A 12,902-nucleotide genomic window follows, 5' to 3' on the forward strand; every position below is an offset into this window, starting at 1 on the left:
TCTATTCATGGTGACCTATTTGGACCTACGCTGTATTTTTGCCCTTACTCCATCCTGTATTGTGTGTGGTATAGGAGATATATATATACACATACACATACACACAGTCAGGTGCATAAATATTGGGACATTGACAGAATTTTCATATTTAGGCCTCTATTCACCACCACAATGTTTGAAATGAAACAAACAAGATATGCTTTAACTGCAGACTTTCAGATTTAATTTGAGGGTAATTACATCCAAATCAGGTGAACGGTGTAGGAATTACAACTGTTTCTATATGTGCCTCCCACTTTTTAAGGGGCCAAAAGTAATGGGACTATCAACTCAAAAGCTATTTCATGGACAGGTGTGGGCTATTCCCTCGTTATTTCATTATCAATTAAGCAGGTAAAAGGTCTGGAGTTGATTCTAGGTGTGATATTTGCATTTGGAATCAGTTGCTGTCGACTCTCAATATGAGATCCAAAGAGCTGTCACTATCAGTGAAGCAAGCCATCATTAGGCTGAAAAATCAAAACAAACCCATCAGAGAGATAGCAAAAACATTAGGTGTGGCCAAATCAACTGTTTGGAACACTCTTAGAAAGAACGCATCGGAGAGCTCAGCAACACCAAAAGACCCGGAAGACCACAGAAAACAACTGTGGTGGATGACAAAAGATTTTTTTCCCTGGTGAAGAAAAACCCCTTCACAACAGTTGGCCAAATCAAGAACACTCTCCACCAGGTAGGTGTATATGTGTCAAAGTCAACAATAAAGAGAAGACTTCACAAGAGTGAATATAGAGGGTTCACCACAAGATGTAAACCATTGGTGAGCCACAAAAACAGGAAGACCAGATTAGAGTTTGCCAAACAACATCTAAAAAAGCCATTACAGTTCTGGAACAACATACTATGGACAGATGAGACAAAGATCAACTTGTACCAGAGTGATGGAAAGAGAAGAGTATGGAGAAGGAAAGGAACTGCTCATGATCCAAAACATCAGTGAAGCATGGTGGTGGTAGTGTCATGGCGTGGGCATGTATGGCTGCCAATGGAACTGGTTCCCTTGTATTTATTGATGATGTGACTGCTGACAAAAGCAGCAGAATGAATTCTGAAGTGTTTTGGGCAATTATATATTCTCATATTCAGTCAAATGCTTCAGAACTCATTGGATGGTGCTTCACAGTGCTGATGGACAATGACCCGAAGCATACTGCAAAAGCAACCAAAGAGTTTTTTAAGGCTAAAATGTGGAATGTTATGCAATGGCCAAGTCAATCCCCTGACCTGAACCCGATTGTGCATGCATTTCACTTGATGAAGACAAAACTGAAGGGAAAATGCCCCAAGAATAAGCAGGAACTGAAGACATTTGCAGTAGAGGCCTGGCAGAGCATCATCAGGGATAAAACCCAGCGTCTGGTGATGTCTATGCATTCCAGACTTCAGGCTGTAATTGCCTGCAAAGGATTTGCAACAAAGTATTAAAAAGTGAAAGTTACATTTAGGATTGTTTAGTTTTTCCCATCACTTTTGGCCCCTTAAAAAGTGGGAGGCACATATAGAAACCGTTGTAATTCCTACACCGTTCACCTGATTTGGATGTAATTACCCTCAAATTAAATCTCTCTCTCTCTCTCTCTCTCTCTCTCTCTCTCTCTCTCTCTCTCTCTCTCTCTCTCTCTCTCTCTCTCTCTCACACACACTCTCTCTCTCACTCTCTCTCTCACTCTCTCTCTCACTCTCTCTCTCTCTCTCTCTCTCTCACACTCTCTCTCTCACTCTCTCTCTCACTCTCTCTCTCTCACTCTCTCTCTCACACTCTCTCTCACTCTCTCTCTCACTCTCTCTCTCACTCTCTCTCTCACTCTCTCTCTCACTCTCTCTCTCTCTCACTCTCTCTCTCTCTCTCTCACTCTCTCTCTCTCTCTATATATATATATATATATATATATATATATATATATATAGTACCAGTCAAAAGTTTGGACACACCTTCTCATTCAATGGATTTGTTTATTTAAATTATTTTCAACATAGTAGATTAACACTGAAGACATTAAAACTATCACAGAACAAATATGGAATTATGTTGTAAACAAAAAAGTGTTAAGCAAATCAAAATATGTTTTTTATATTTTAGATTTCTCAAAGTAGCCCCCTTTTGCTTGGATGACAGCTTTGCACACTCTTGGCATTCTCTCAATCAGCTTCATGAGGTAGTCTTCTGGAATGGTTTTCCAACAGTCTTAAGGGGTTCCCAGAGGTGCTGAGCACTTGTTGGCTGCCTTCACTCTGCGGTCCAATTCATCCCAAACCAGCTCAATTGGGTTTAGGTCGGGTGATTGTGGAGGCCAGGTCATCTGACGTAGCACTCCATCACTTGCCTTCTTGGTCAAGTAGCCCTCACATAGCCTGGAGGTGTGTTTGGGGTTATTGTCTTGTTGAAAAACAAATGATAGTCCCAGTAAGCGCAAACCAGATGGGATGGCATGGTGCTGCAGAATGCTCAGGTAGCCATGCTGGGTAAGTGTGCCTTAAATTTTTTAGAAATCACCAACAGTGTCACCAGCAAACCACCCCCCACACCATCACACCTCCTCCTTCTTGCTTCACAGTGGGAATCACACATGCAGAAACCATGCGTTCACAAATACACGGCGGTTGGAACCAAATATCTCAAATTTGAACTCATCAGACCAAAGTACAGATTTTCACTGGTCTAATGTCCATTCCTTGTGTTTCTTGGCCCAAACAATTCTCTTTGAGATTTGTCTGCTACTTGAACTCTGTGAAGACTTTATGTGGTCTCTAATCTGAGGTGCTGTTAAGTAGCGGTTTCTGAGGCTGGTAACTCTAATGAACTTATCCTCTACAGCAGAGGTAACTCTTGATCTTCCATCACGAGAGCCAGTTTCATTATAGCGTTTGATGGTTTTTGCAACTGCACTTGAGGATACATTCAAAGTTCTTGAAATTTTCTATATCGACTGACCTTTATGTCTTAAAGTAATGCTGGACTATCGTTTCTCTTTACTGATTTCAGTGGTTGGTGCCATAATATGGATTACAACAGTAGTCAAATAGTGGTGTCCACTGTGTACTAACCCTACATCTGCACAACACAACTAATGGTCTCAAACACATTAAGAAGGCAAGTAATTCCACAGACTGACTCTTGACAAGGCACACCTGTTAATTCAAAACCATTCCAGGAGACTACCTCATGAAGCTGATTGAGAGAATGCCAAGAGTGTGCAAAGCTGTCATCCAAGCATAAGGGGGCTACTTTGAGGAATTTAAAATATAAAACATGTTTTGATTTGTTTAACACTTTTGTGTTTACAACATAATTCCATATGTGTTCTTGCACAGTTTTGATGTCTTTGGTATTAATCTACTATGTTTAAGATAATTTAAATAAACAAAAACCATTCAATGAGAAGGTGTGTCCAAACTTTTGACACTCTCACACACACTCTCACTCTCTCTCTCTCTCTCTCTCTCTCTCTCTCTCCCCCCCTCCCCCTCCCTCCCTCCCTCCCTCCCTCCATATATATATATATGTATGTGTATATATACATATATACACACACAGCGGGTAAGATTAAGTATTGCACACATCAACATTTTTCTCAGTAAATTATATTTGTAATGGGGCTATTGTCAGCAACAACTCGTGCAATCCACACATGCAAATAAATAAAACCATGGATATCCATAAATTAAGTTATGTGTAATAATGTGAAATGACACTGGGAAAAAGTATTGAACACGCTTACTGAAATTTATTTAATACTTCGTACAAAAGCCTTTGTTGGTAATGACAGCTTCAAGATGCCTCCTGTATGGAGAAACTAGTCACATGCATTGCATAGGTGTGATTTTGACACATTCTTCTACAAAACAGTCTTCAAATCTTGAAGGTTCCGTGGGCCTCTTCTATGAACTCTAATCTTTTTAGTTATTTCCATAGATTTTCGATTGGATTCAAGTCAGGTGATTGGCTGGGCCATTCTAGCAGCTTTATTTTCTTTTTCTGAAACCAATTGAGAGTGTCATTGGCTGTGTGTTTGGGATCATTGTTTTGTTGAAATGTCCACCCTCGTTTCATCTTCAGCATCCTGGTAGATGGCAGCAGATTTTATCTGTACATTTTTCCATTCATCCTTCCTTCAATCAAATACAGTATTCCAGTACCATATGCTGAAAAACAGCCTCACACCATGATGTTCCCACCTACAAACTTCACTGTTGGTATTGTGTTTTTGGGGTGATGTGCAGTGCCATTTCTCCTCCAAACATGGTGTTTATTATGGCATCCAAAGAGTTACATTTTGGTTTCATCTGACCAGACTATATTCTCCCAGTATCTCACAGGCTTGTCCAAATGTTGTGCAGTAAACTTTAAACAAGCTTCAACATGCTTTTTCTTCAGCAATGGAGTCTTGGGTGGTGAGCGTGCATACAGGCCATGGCGGTTGAGTGCATTACTTATTGTTTTCTTTGAAACAATTGTACCTGCTAATTCCAGGTCATTCTGAAGCTCTCCACAAGTGGTCCTTGGCTCTTGGAAAACTCTTCTGATAATTCTTTTCACTGTCAGAAATCTTGCGAGGAGCACCTGGTTGTGACCGGTTTATGGTGAAATTATGTTCTTTCCACTTCCGGATTATGGCCCCAACAGTGCTCACTGGAACATTCTGAAGTTTAGAAATCCTTCTGTAACCAATACCATCAGTATGTTTGCAACAATAATGTTGCAAAGGTCTTGGGAGAGCTCTTTGCTTTTACCCATCATGAGATATTTCTTGTGTAACACCTTGGTTTTGAGACACCTTTATATAGGCCATCAGTTGGTACTGCACCAGCTTATATTAATTTGCACTGACAAGGGGCAGAATTGCTTTCTAATTACTGATTAATTTCAGCTGGTGTCTTGGCTTTCCATGCCTTTTTGCACTTCCTTTTCTTCATGTGTTCCATACTTTTTACCTGTGTCATTTCACATTATTACACATAACATTAATTTATGGACATCTATGGTTTGATTTCTTTGCATGGGCTGTTGCTGACATTTTGGTGAAAATTTCATTACAATAGCCCGATTACAAATCTATTTACTGAGAAAATGTTGATGTGTTCAATACTTATTTTATAAAGCATCCTGAGACCGTTCATGTGTGGGGTTGCTTCTCAGCCAAGGGAGTGGGATCACTCACAATTTTACCACAACACAGCCATGAATAAAGAATGGTACGAAAACATCCTCGAAGAGCAACTTCTCCCAACCATCCAAGAACAGTTTGGTGATGAACAATGCCTTTTCCTGCATGATGGAGCACCTTGCCATAAGGCAAAAGTGATAAGTGGCTTGGGGGAACAAAACTCCCTTGGCTGAGAAGCAACCCCACACATGAACGGTCTCAGGATGCTTTACTGTTTACCAAGTGGCTCGGGGAACAAAACATCAAAATTTTGAGTGCATGGCCAGGAAACTCCCCAGACCTTAATCCCATTGAGAACTTGTGGTCAATCCTCAAGAGGCGGATGGACAAACAAAGACCCACAAATTCTGAAAAACTGCAAGCATTGATTAGGCAAGAATGGGCGGCCATCAGTCAGTATGTGGCCCAGAAGTTGATTCACAGCATGTCAGGGCGAATTGCAGAGGTCTTGAAAAAGAAGGGTCAACACTACAAGTATTGACTCTTTGCATAAACTTAAAGTAATTGTTAGTAAAAGCCTTTGACACTTATGAAATGCTTGTAATTTTACTTCAGTAATTAGTAACATCTGACAAAAAGGTCTAAAAACACTGAAGCAGCAAACTTTGTGAAAACCAATTGTCAAAACTTTTAGCCATGGCTGTATATAAAAAACATAAGGAAAAAAAATAAAATATATATATATATATATATATATATATATAGATATATATATATATTAGATATAGATATACAGTATATATATTTTTTTCTTTTCTTTTTGATAACGCTTCAGTTCTTGTGTAAACTTGATAGAATTGTACCTGAGAGATAACATTTATAGGCCCCCATTTACTAACGAGTTTTATCACCAAAACGAGTGCTACATTTCACTGTGTATGATAAATGATGCTCCAGCCAATCCGCTCCCAACTATCATTATTCTGACAGTTGGGAGGATTGGCTGGAGCACCATTTATCATACGCAGTGAAATTTATCACTCGTTTTAGTGACAAAAATCGTTTGTAAATGAGGCCCATAGTTTAATGGTAAAACAAGTTTGATTCAGGGTCCTTAACACCTGACTGGACATGTCTACCGTTGGGCATCCCTGGATTGTAAATTTATAATAATTTGTATTACTCAATCATACTATGGGACTCATTTACTAACGAGTTTTATCACCAAAACAAGTGATAAATTTCACTTTGTATGATAAATGGTGCTCCAGCCAATCAGCTCCCAACTGTCAACTGAAAAATTACAGTTGGGCGCTGATTGGCTGGAGCACCATTTATCATACACAGTGAAATTTATCACTCGTTTTGGTGATAAAACTCGTTAGTAAATGGGGGCCTATATTTTTGATACTTATTAAACTTTGCTGTAAAAAAAAAAGTCACAAACATGTTTTTTCTTTCCTAGGCCTGCTTGTCTTGTCACCAGCAGATCCACCGCAATGCACCCATCTGCCCGCTCTGCAAAGCAAAGAGTCGATCTCGAAATCCAAAGAAGCCAAAACGGAAACAAGATGAATAGAACAGTCCAATCCCTTTATAAACCTGAAAGACCCCTTTTCCCTGACATCCTCTCTAGTAACAATGTAACCATGCTCGCCCTGAATCCCGTGCAATCTTGAACTGATCTTGTGGTGTTTTTCTATTTAACGTGTTGTAAGCACAATGGGGCCTGTTTCATTACCGTGGCGCAGTTGTAGCATAAAAGTGAGCTGTAAAACATAGCCAAATAGCATAGCTGTTTATTGCTGCAATTCTGCTACAATCATACATTCCCAGTGTTTGTTGTCATTTTTTTGTTACAAAAATAAGGAAAAGAGAAAATATTTAAGTCTTGGTGCTATGTTCACATCCTGCCCTTTGAACAAAGATTGCTATCCGAAGATGATGATGATGATAATAGCGATGTGCAATTACTGAAGATTGGAAGACCTCTCTAAATAATAATTTGAAAACCTCAATTACATGCCTCTTGTAAGCAAATAATCGATTAAATAAAATGGAAAACATTCATAGAAAATGTATTGTCTGTTCGTGTATCTAAGAAGCCTAACCACACAAGACTCAGTGACTGCTGTAAGAGGCTCTGTAATATTAAATATCAGATCAGCCCTGTATTAGCTTTAGTGGGTTGAGTAAGGATGGAATGCGGTTAAAGTGCCGCCACCCGGAATGCCGGCCATCGGAATACTATCTTTAGCCCCATGCCGAAATCCAGAACGAGGCAAGCCGGGACTAGTTAGCTTGTAGACGCGCGTGGGGGGGGTTAGGTTAAGACACCCCCAGGGGGAGGTTAGGGTTAGGCAACCCCCCGGGAGGGTTAGGTTTAGGGTGCGGGAAGGGGGGGGGTTAGGTTTACGCACTACCGGGGAAGGAACTTAGGGTTAGACACCCCGAAGGGAGGGTTAGAGTACTTACCGGCCGCTGTCAGGATATCCTCCCTTCGGGCTTCCGTCGTTGGTATGAGATCTGACAGCTATTCAGCCGTCAGTATTTAATTCAGATTCCGTCATCTGAATCTACTAGCACATGAATTCTGAAAGCATTCGTGCCAACCTGTTTTATTTTAGAGAACATATATTGTATTTCCTATTTTATTACTAGGATATTATAAGTTAGACTGAACATTGAAACCAACTTTTTAAAATGACTGGGGGTCCTCTTGTAACACCCACCACCACCACCCCAATTGACTGTAAAATGTCTTGCGTAGACAGGGTAAGAGGCGGTTACAGCACAAGTATTGCGGGTGCTCAATTAATTTGGTATTTGCTGAGATGATAGTTGAAAAACAAGAGTTACAGGACTGAGAATATTTCCAGATGCAGGAAAAGCAGCAAAGTATTCATTTCATAATGCACTACAAAGGAGAGAGGTTATGGACAGATGCCAATCAGGGCAGGGTGCAAGTGCGGAGCAGTAATATTCTATTGTTAGCAGATACTTCCTGTAGTTTTCTTTTACTGGTGACATCCAAAGCGGCATGGGAATGTATTATCTCCACTCCCAATGCTTAATATGAGAATGGTATGAAAAACAGACCCTCTTGCCAGATACATAACTATAGTAGGTGCAATTGGTATGTGGTGGTGGCTTAGGAACCCTGCTTCCATCAGCATAAGTGCTGAACAGCTAGTGATTGCAGAAAGGGACAATCTACGACCTACTCGCCACAATACTAGTTTATTGAATACGCTAAATCACAGGTTCTCAAACATGGTCCTCAGGACTCCAAACAGTGCATGTTTTCCAGGTCTCCTCACAGAATCACAACTGAAATAATTAACTCCACCTGTGGATCTTTTAAAATGTGTCAGTGAGTAATAAATACACCTGTGTACCTGCTGGGTGACATGGAAAACATGACCTGTGTGGGGTCCTAAGGACCAAGTTTCAGAACCACTGCACTAAATCATGACAAGTAGTTTGTAGACTGTCCCTTTCTACCCGCCCACTGCCTCGCAGTGTATTGCGTGCAGCAGATTCAGCATGCAGTGCACAGGGGGAAGAAGAAAGCAGCTGAGATTGAGACCTGAGGACCACCAAAGTGAACTGGGGCACTGTGGCATAATGTAAATTAGGGGCAATACAACGGGGTCTGCTATGAACTGGGGACACTGCAATCTGGCATACTCTGAACTGGGCACTGTTGCATAATGTGAACTGGGGGCACTGTGGCATAACGTAAATTAGGGGCACTACAATGGGGCCTGCTATGAACTGGGGGCACTGCAATCTGGCATACTGTGAACTGGAGACATTATAATGGTCATAATATGAATTGGACACTGTGTGGCATAACGTAAACTAGGGGTACTGTAGAATAATGTGAACTGGGGGCACTACAATGTGGCATATAAACTAGGGACACAATGTAGCATAATGTGAATTAGTTCCTTACTATGTTGCAAAAAAATAAACCTGCACAGAGAGGTCTAGTTAATTCCTTGCCACTTAGCCACGTTGATATTATCTCAATTAATAAGGAGGGGTTATTATGCTGCTACAGGGATCCCCAAGTTGGCTCATTTTTTTGTTTTGTTATTACAATGATGTAAAATGTGTTTGTGGAGTTATCCTGCTTGAATGTAAAAATAGCTACAGGTAGGTATAAACTAATTTACAGATGTTAATTCCACCGTATCTTGGACTTGACTGGCTGAATTATGGAGACCAGAAAGTCTACCTTTAGATTCCGTGATGAGTCGATGATGAGCTCAAATGTAGAAGATCTCAGGACTACAGGCAGATTTAGGGGGAAAGCATGTACTTGTGGCTAATTATGGTTTTTGCTTTGTTAGACGGGATAATGGAGATCTCTGAAGCACATTGATTATTAGGGTTTATACAGTATAGTGGAGAACTTACACTTTTATTGGACTGAGACTTAGGGGTATATTTACTAAAGTGAGAGGTTTTAGAAATGGAGATGTTGCCCATAGCAACCAATCAGATTCTACTTAACATTTAACTAGCAGCTTCTAGAAGATAATAGCTAGAATCTTATTGGTTGCTATGGGCAACATCTCCACTTCTAAAAATGGTCACTTTAGTTAATATACCCCTTAGGGCCTGATATAGAGATGTATGCTATTGCAGCTGTCATCCTGTATGCAGCTGCTGTGTGAAAATATACATAGCATAAATGCGAAACATTATTACAACACCATACGTAGGGTAGGACAAGTACAATGGGGCAGGAGTGGGGCATCTCATCATAATACTGTAGTATGTTTATATGGTGTTAGAGATTCTATAGTGCATAAAATAATTAATTACATAGAAATGACAAGCCTGAAAACAGTATACATAACAGGCACACGAGTATGTGATTGTCCTTAGCCCACTCCATCCTTCATTTTAATGAGGGTTGTGAGAGCCACTATAAAATCCTGGCAGTCATTTCTCAGTTTAAGCTGTTATTCTGCAGAAACAATATCAGCATTCACAATTTACTCATCTTTAAAACACTGTACACATCGGGTCCTCCAAGAAACTCCTTGGGCCAGATGTAATCGCTCATGATTTTGCAAAACATGCGATTTTTACGGCAAAATTTCACGTCTTGCACAACTCGCAAATGTAATAGTGTGCGGGTACAGTCCAAATCACATGTTTTCAGCCTCTACTAAATATCGCAAGGTTAAAATCGCATCCAGTTGTTTTCCCATTTTACACATCGCACACAAAACCTTACCAAAAATCACCAGAACAATAGACCAGGTTCAGACAGGTGATTTTAGTGTCAGAAATACTGAAATTGACCCAAATCACACAGGAGAAACCCATAATCACCAATTACAACCATATATATATATATATATATAATCACCTTCATCAATGACACCTGTGAGGGGTGTTTGCAATGGAGCTTGTGCAGTCAGGTTTGGAGCGGTCTGTGGGTGGTTTGGCATGTTTGGAGGAGGGGGCGGAACCAGCACCAGGTCCCTATTCGGTACCGTGTTCCACGTATGTACCGTGTGAGGGTGGACCTGGACTCCCTTTCAGGTCAAGAGGTTGTTGGGCTTTTTAGGCTGAACTGCACAAACCTCTATAACTTATATGAACAGATGAGTAAGATGATTTGGAGCCTTTGGCTGGTAGCAACTATGCAGGGCCTGGGCTGCATAAATTGTGTGCCCTGCACTTTTATGTCACAGGCTCATTTCAGCCTGTGAGGTGCTTTGGATTACGCAAGCCACTTTCTTAAGGCATTTAACTCAAGTGTTACGTGCCATCAAGAAACTGTGGCGTACAAATATCTCATTACCAAGTTGTGAGTCAGAGTGGCAGGACTTGAACGCAGCTTTCTATAGGTTCTCAGCCTTCCCTAATGTGCTGGGAACCATAGATTGCACCCACATTGGGATATGAGCACTGCACTAGAGGGGGTATGTCTATTTAAATAGACATGGCTACCATTCCCTGAATGTCCAGGTGGTCTGCGATGCTAACCTGCGTATTGTCAGTTTACCCAGGGTCTTGCCATGATGCCTATATCCTCCCTGTGGGCAGGGCCGGCTCCAGGCATGTTCCACCTGAGTGGCCGCACGAGGGCGCCACCTACAGAGGGCGCGCCGATTTTCTCCCGGCATTTTTCCTGGCTGGCCCGGCCCTGGCTGTCACTGTCATGCCGGGCTCACAGCTAGCATGGACGGGCGGCCAGCCAGCCAGCCACTGGACCAGACGACAAGTAACCGGATGACGAGTCACGAGTCGGGCTCACTCAGCACCATCAGCAACCCTGAAGCTGAGCAGCACTGGGCGGTCGTGGACGAGGCGATGAGGGCGGCCGTGCGAAGGAGAGACGGTAAGTGAATGCATCACCAAGGCTGGCTGCTGGCACTGGCAGGGCAGGCTGTGTGTGTGCCGGTGTGCCGCACCCCACCACATAGAGCCTGCCTGTCAGTGCCAGGAGCCAGCCCATGAGTTAAAAAACAGTGCCAGAGTCTGAATGGATGCTGCGCGCATGTGCGCGGCATCCATTCAGTGATGGGAGATGGCTGGGGGAAGCCCAGCTATTGAGGCTTCCCCCAGCCTGACGTTATTTAGAGGGGTGCCATGCGGGCATGTCCCCCAAATTATGACACATGGGGCGTGGCCTATGGTAATTAGGCCACACCCCCATTTTTGGCTGTGCGAGATGTAAGGGCGCCCTTTAAGGTACCGGCACAGGGTGCTCCAACCCCTGGAGCCGGCCGTGCCTGTAGGATGAGGTTCCAAGGAGGAGACATGCCAGAGGGATGGTTAATTGGTGGGTAGCAAAACAAAAATATTTTACAATGCCTGTTCCAGGTGTGTTTTGCTCAATGACAGCACACTAACATACAAGCATGTGTTTTTTAATCAGTGGTATCATGTATCAGTGGGACCAGGTGTCAGTAGGGACAGGATTCAGTGGAATCAGGTATCAGTGGGGACAGGAATCGGTAGAGAAAGGAATCAGTTGTGACAGGTATTGGTAGGGACAGGAATAAGTGGGATGAGGTATCCGTGGAGACAGGAATCAGTGGCATGAGGTATCAGTAGGGACAGGAATTGGTGGGGACAAGAATCAGCGGGGACAAGAATCAGTGGGATCATGTATCAGTAGGGATAGGAATCAGTGGGGACTTAAATTGGTGGGGGCAGGTATCAGTGGGGAAAGTTTGAGATTGCTTTTCATGTACTTTAGTGAATTAGGTAACTTTTAGCCACCAGTATAATAAAACCCTCCTGTCCGAAACCCACAGTCATTTCAGTTTATCAAATGACACCAATTTGTCTAATTAATTAATACTAATTATATTTTTTATTTTTACTTGTCTCCCACTGGTGTGTGAAAGTGGAGAGTGAGAAAGGCATCTTTCACAATTACAAACTACAGACACTTGACACCAGTGCACAGTTACACAGTAAAGTATCTTCTTTCATTCATATTATAAAAGAAGTAAGAAAATAATATTAAAATGACATTAAAATGTTGTACTCCTTTTTTCAAGTGTGGTTATCAGTTAGGATAATTTTAAGTTTTGAGCTTGAATTGTTACTCTAAAACTGTACATAAATACTCCACTCTAGGGCCGGCTCTTGGGGTGTTCGACCAGTGCGGTCAAACAGGGGCACCACCCCAAAAGAGGATGTACCCCTCCCCAACATCCCAATTTGGCCCATGGGCCGGGGTGGTCAAATCAGGAGGTT

At 41.9% G+C, this 12,902-nt stretch overlaps 1 protein-coding gene across 1 annotated transcript in view; it reads left to right on the forward strand.

Annotated features, from left to right (window-relative positions):
- ZC4H2 (zinc finger C4H2-type containing) overlaps positions 1–7,229 on the forward strand; it is a 42,983-nt gene extending 35,754 nt beyond the window's left edge. The window contains exon 5 of the mRNA XM_088478222.1: positions 6,631–7,229. Within this exon, the coding sequence (XP_088334348.1) occupies positions 6,631–6,744 (114 nt within the window). The 3' untranslated portion in view covers positions 6,745–7,229. The remainder of the gene's footprint in view (positions 1–6,630) is intronic.
- Positions 7,230–12,902: the final 5,673 nt, after the last annotated feature.

This window comes from Taudactylus pleione, unplaced genomic scaffold (genome assembly GCF_031769625.1).
Source record: "Taudactylus pleione unplaced genomic scaffold, aTauple2 ptg000211l, whole genome shotgun sequence".
NCBI classification, from domain to species: domain Eukaryota; kingdom Metazoa; phylum Chordata; class Amphibia; order Anura; family Myobatrachidae; genus Taudactylus; species Taudactylus pleione.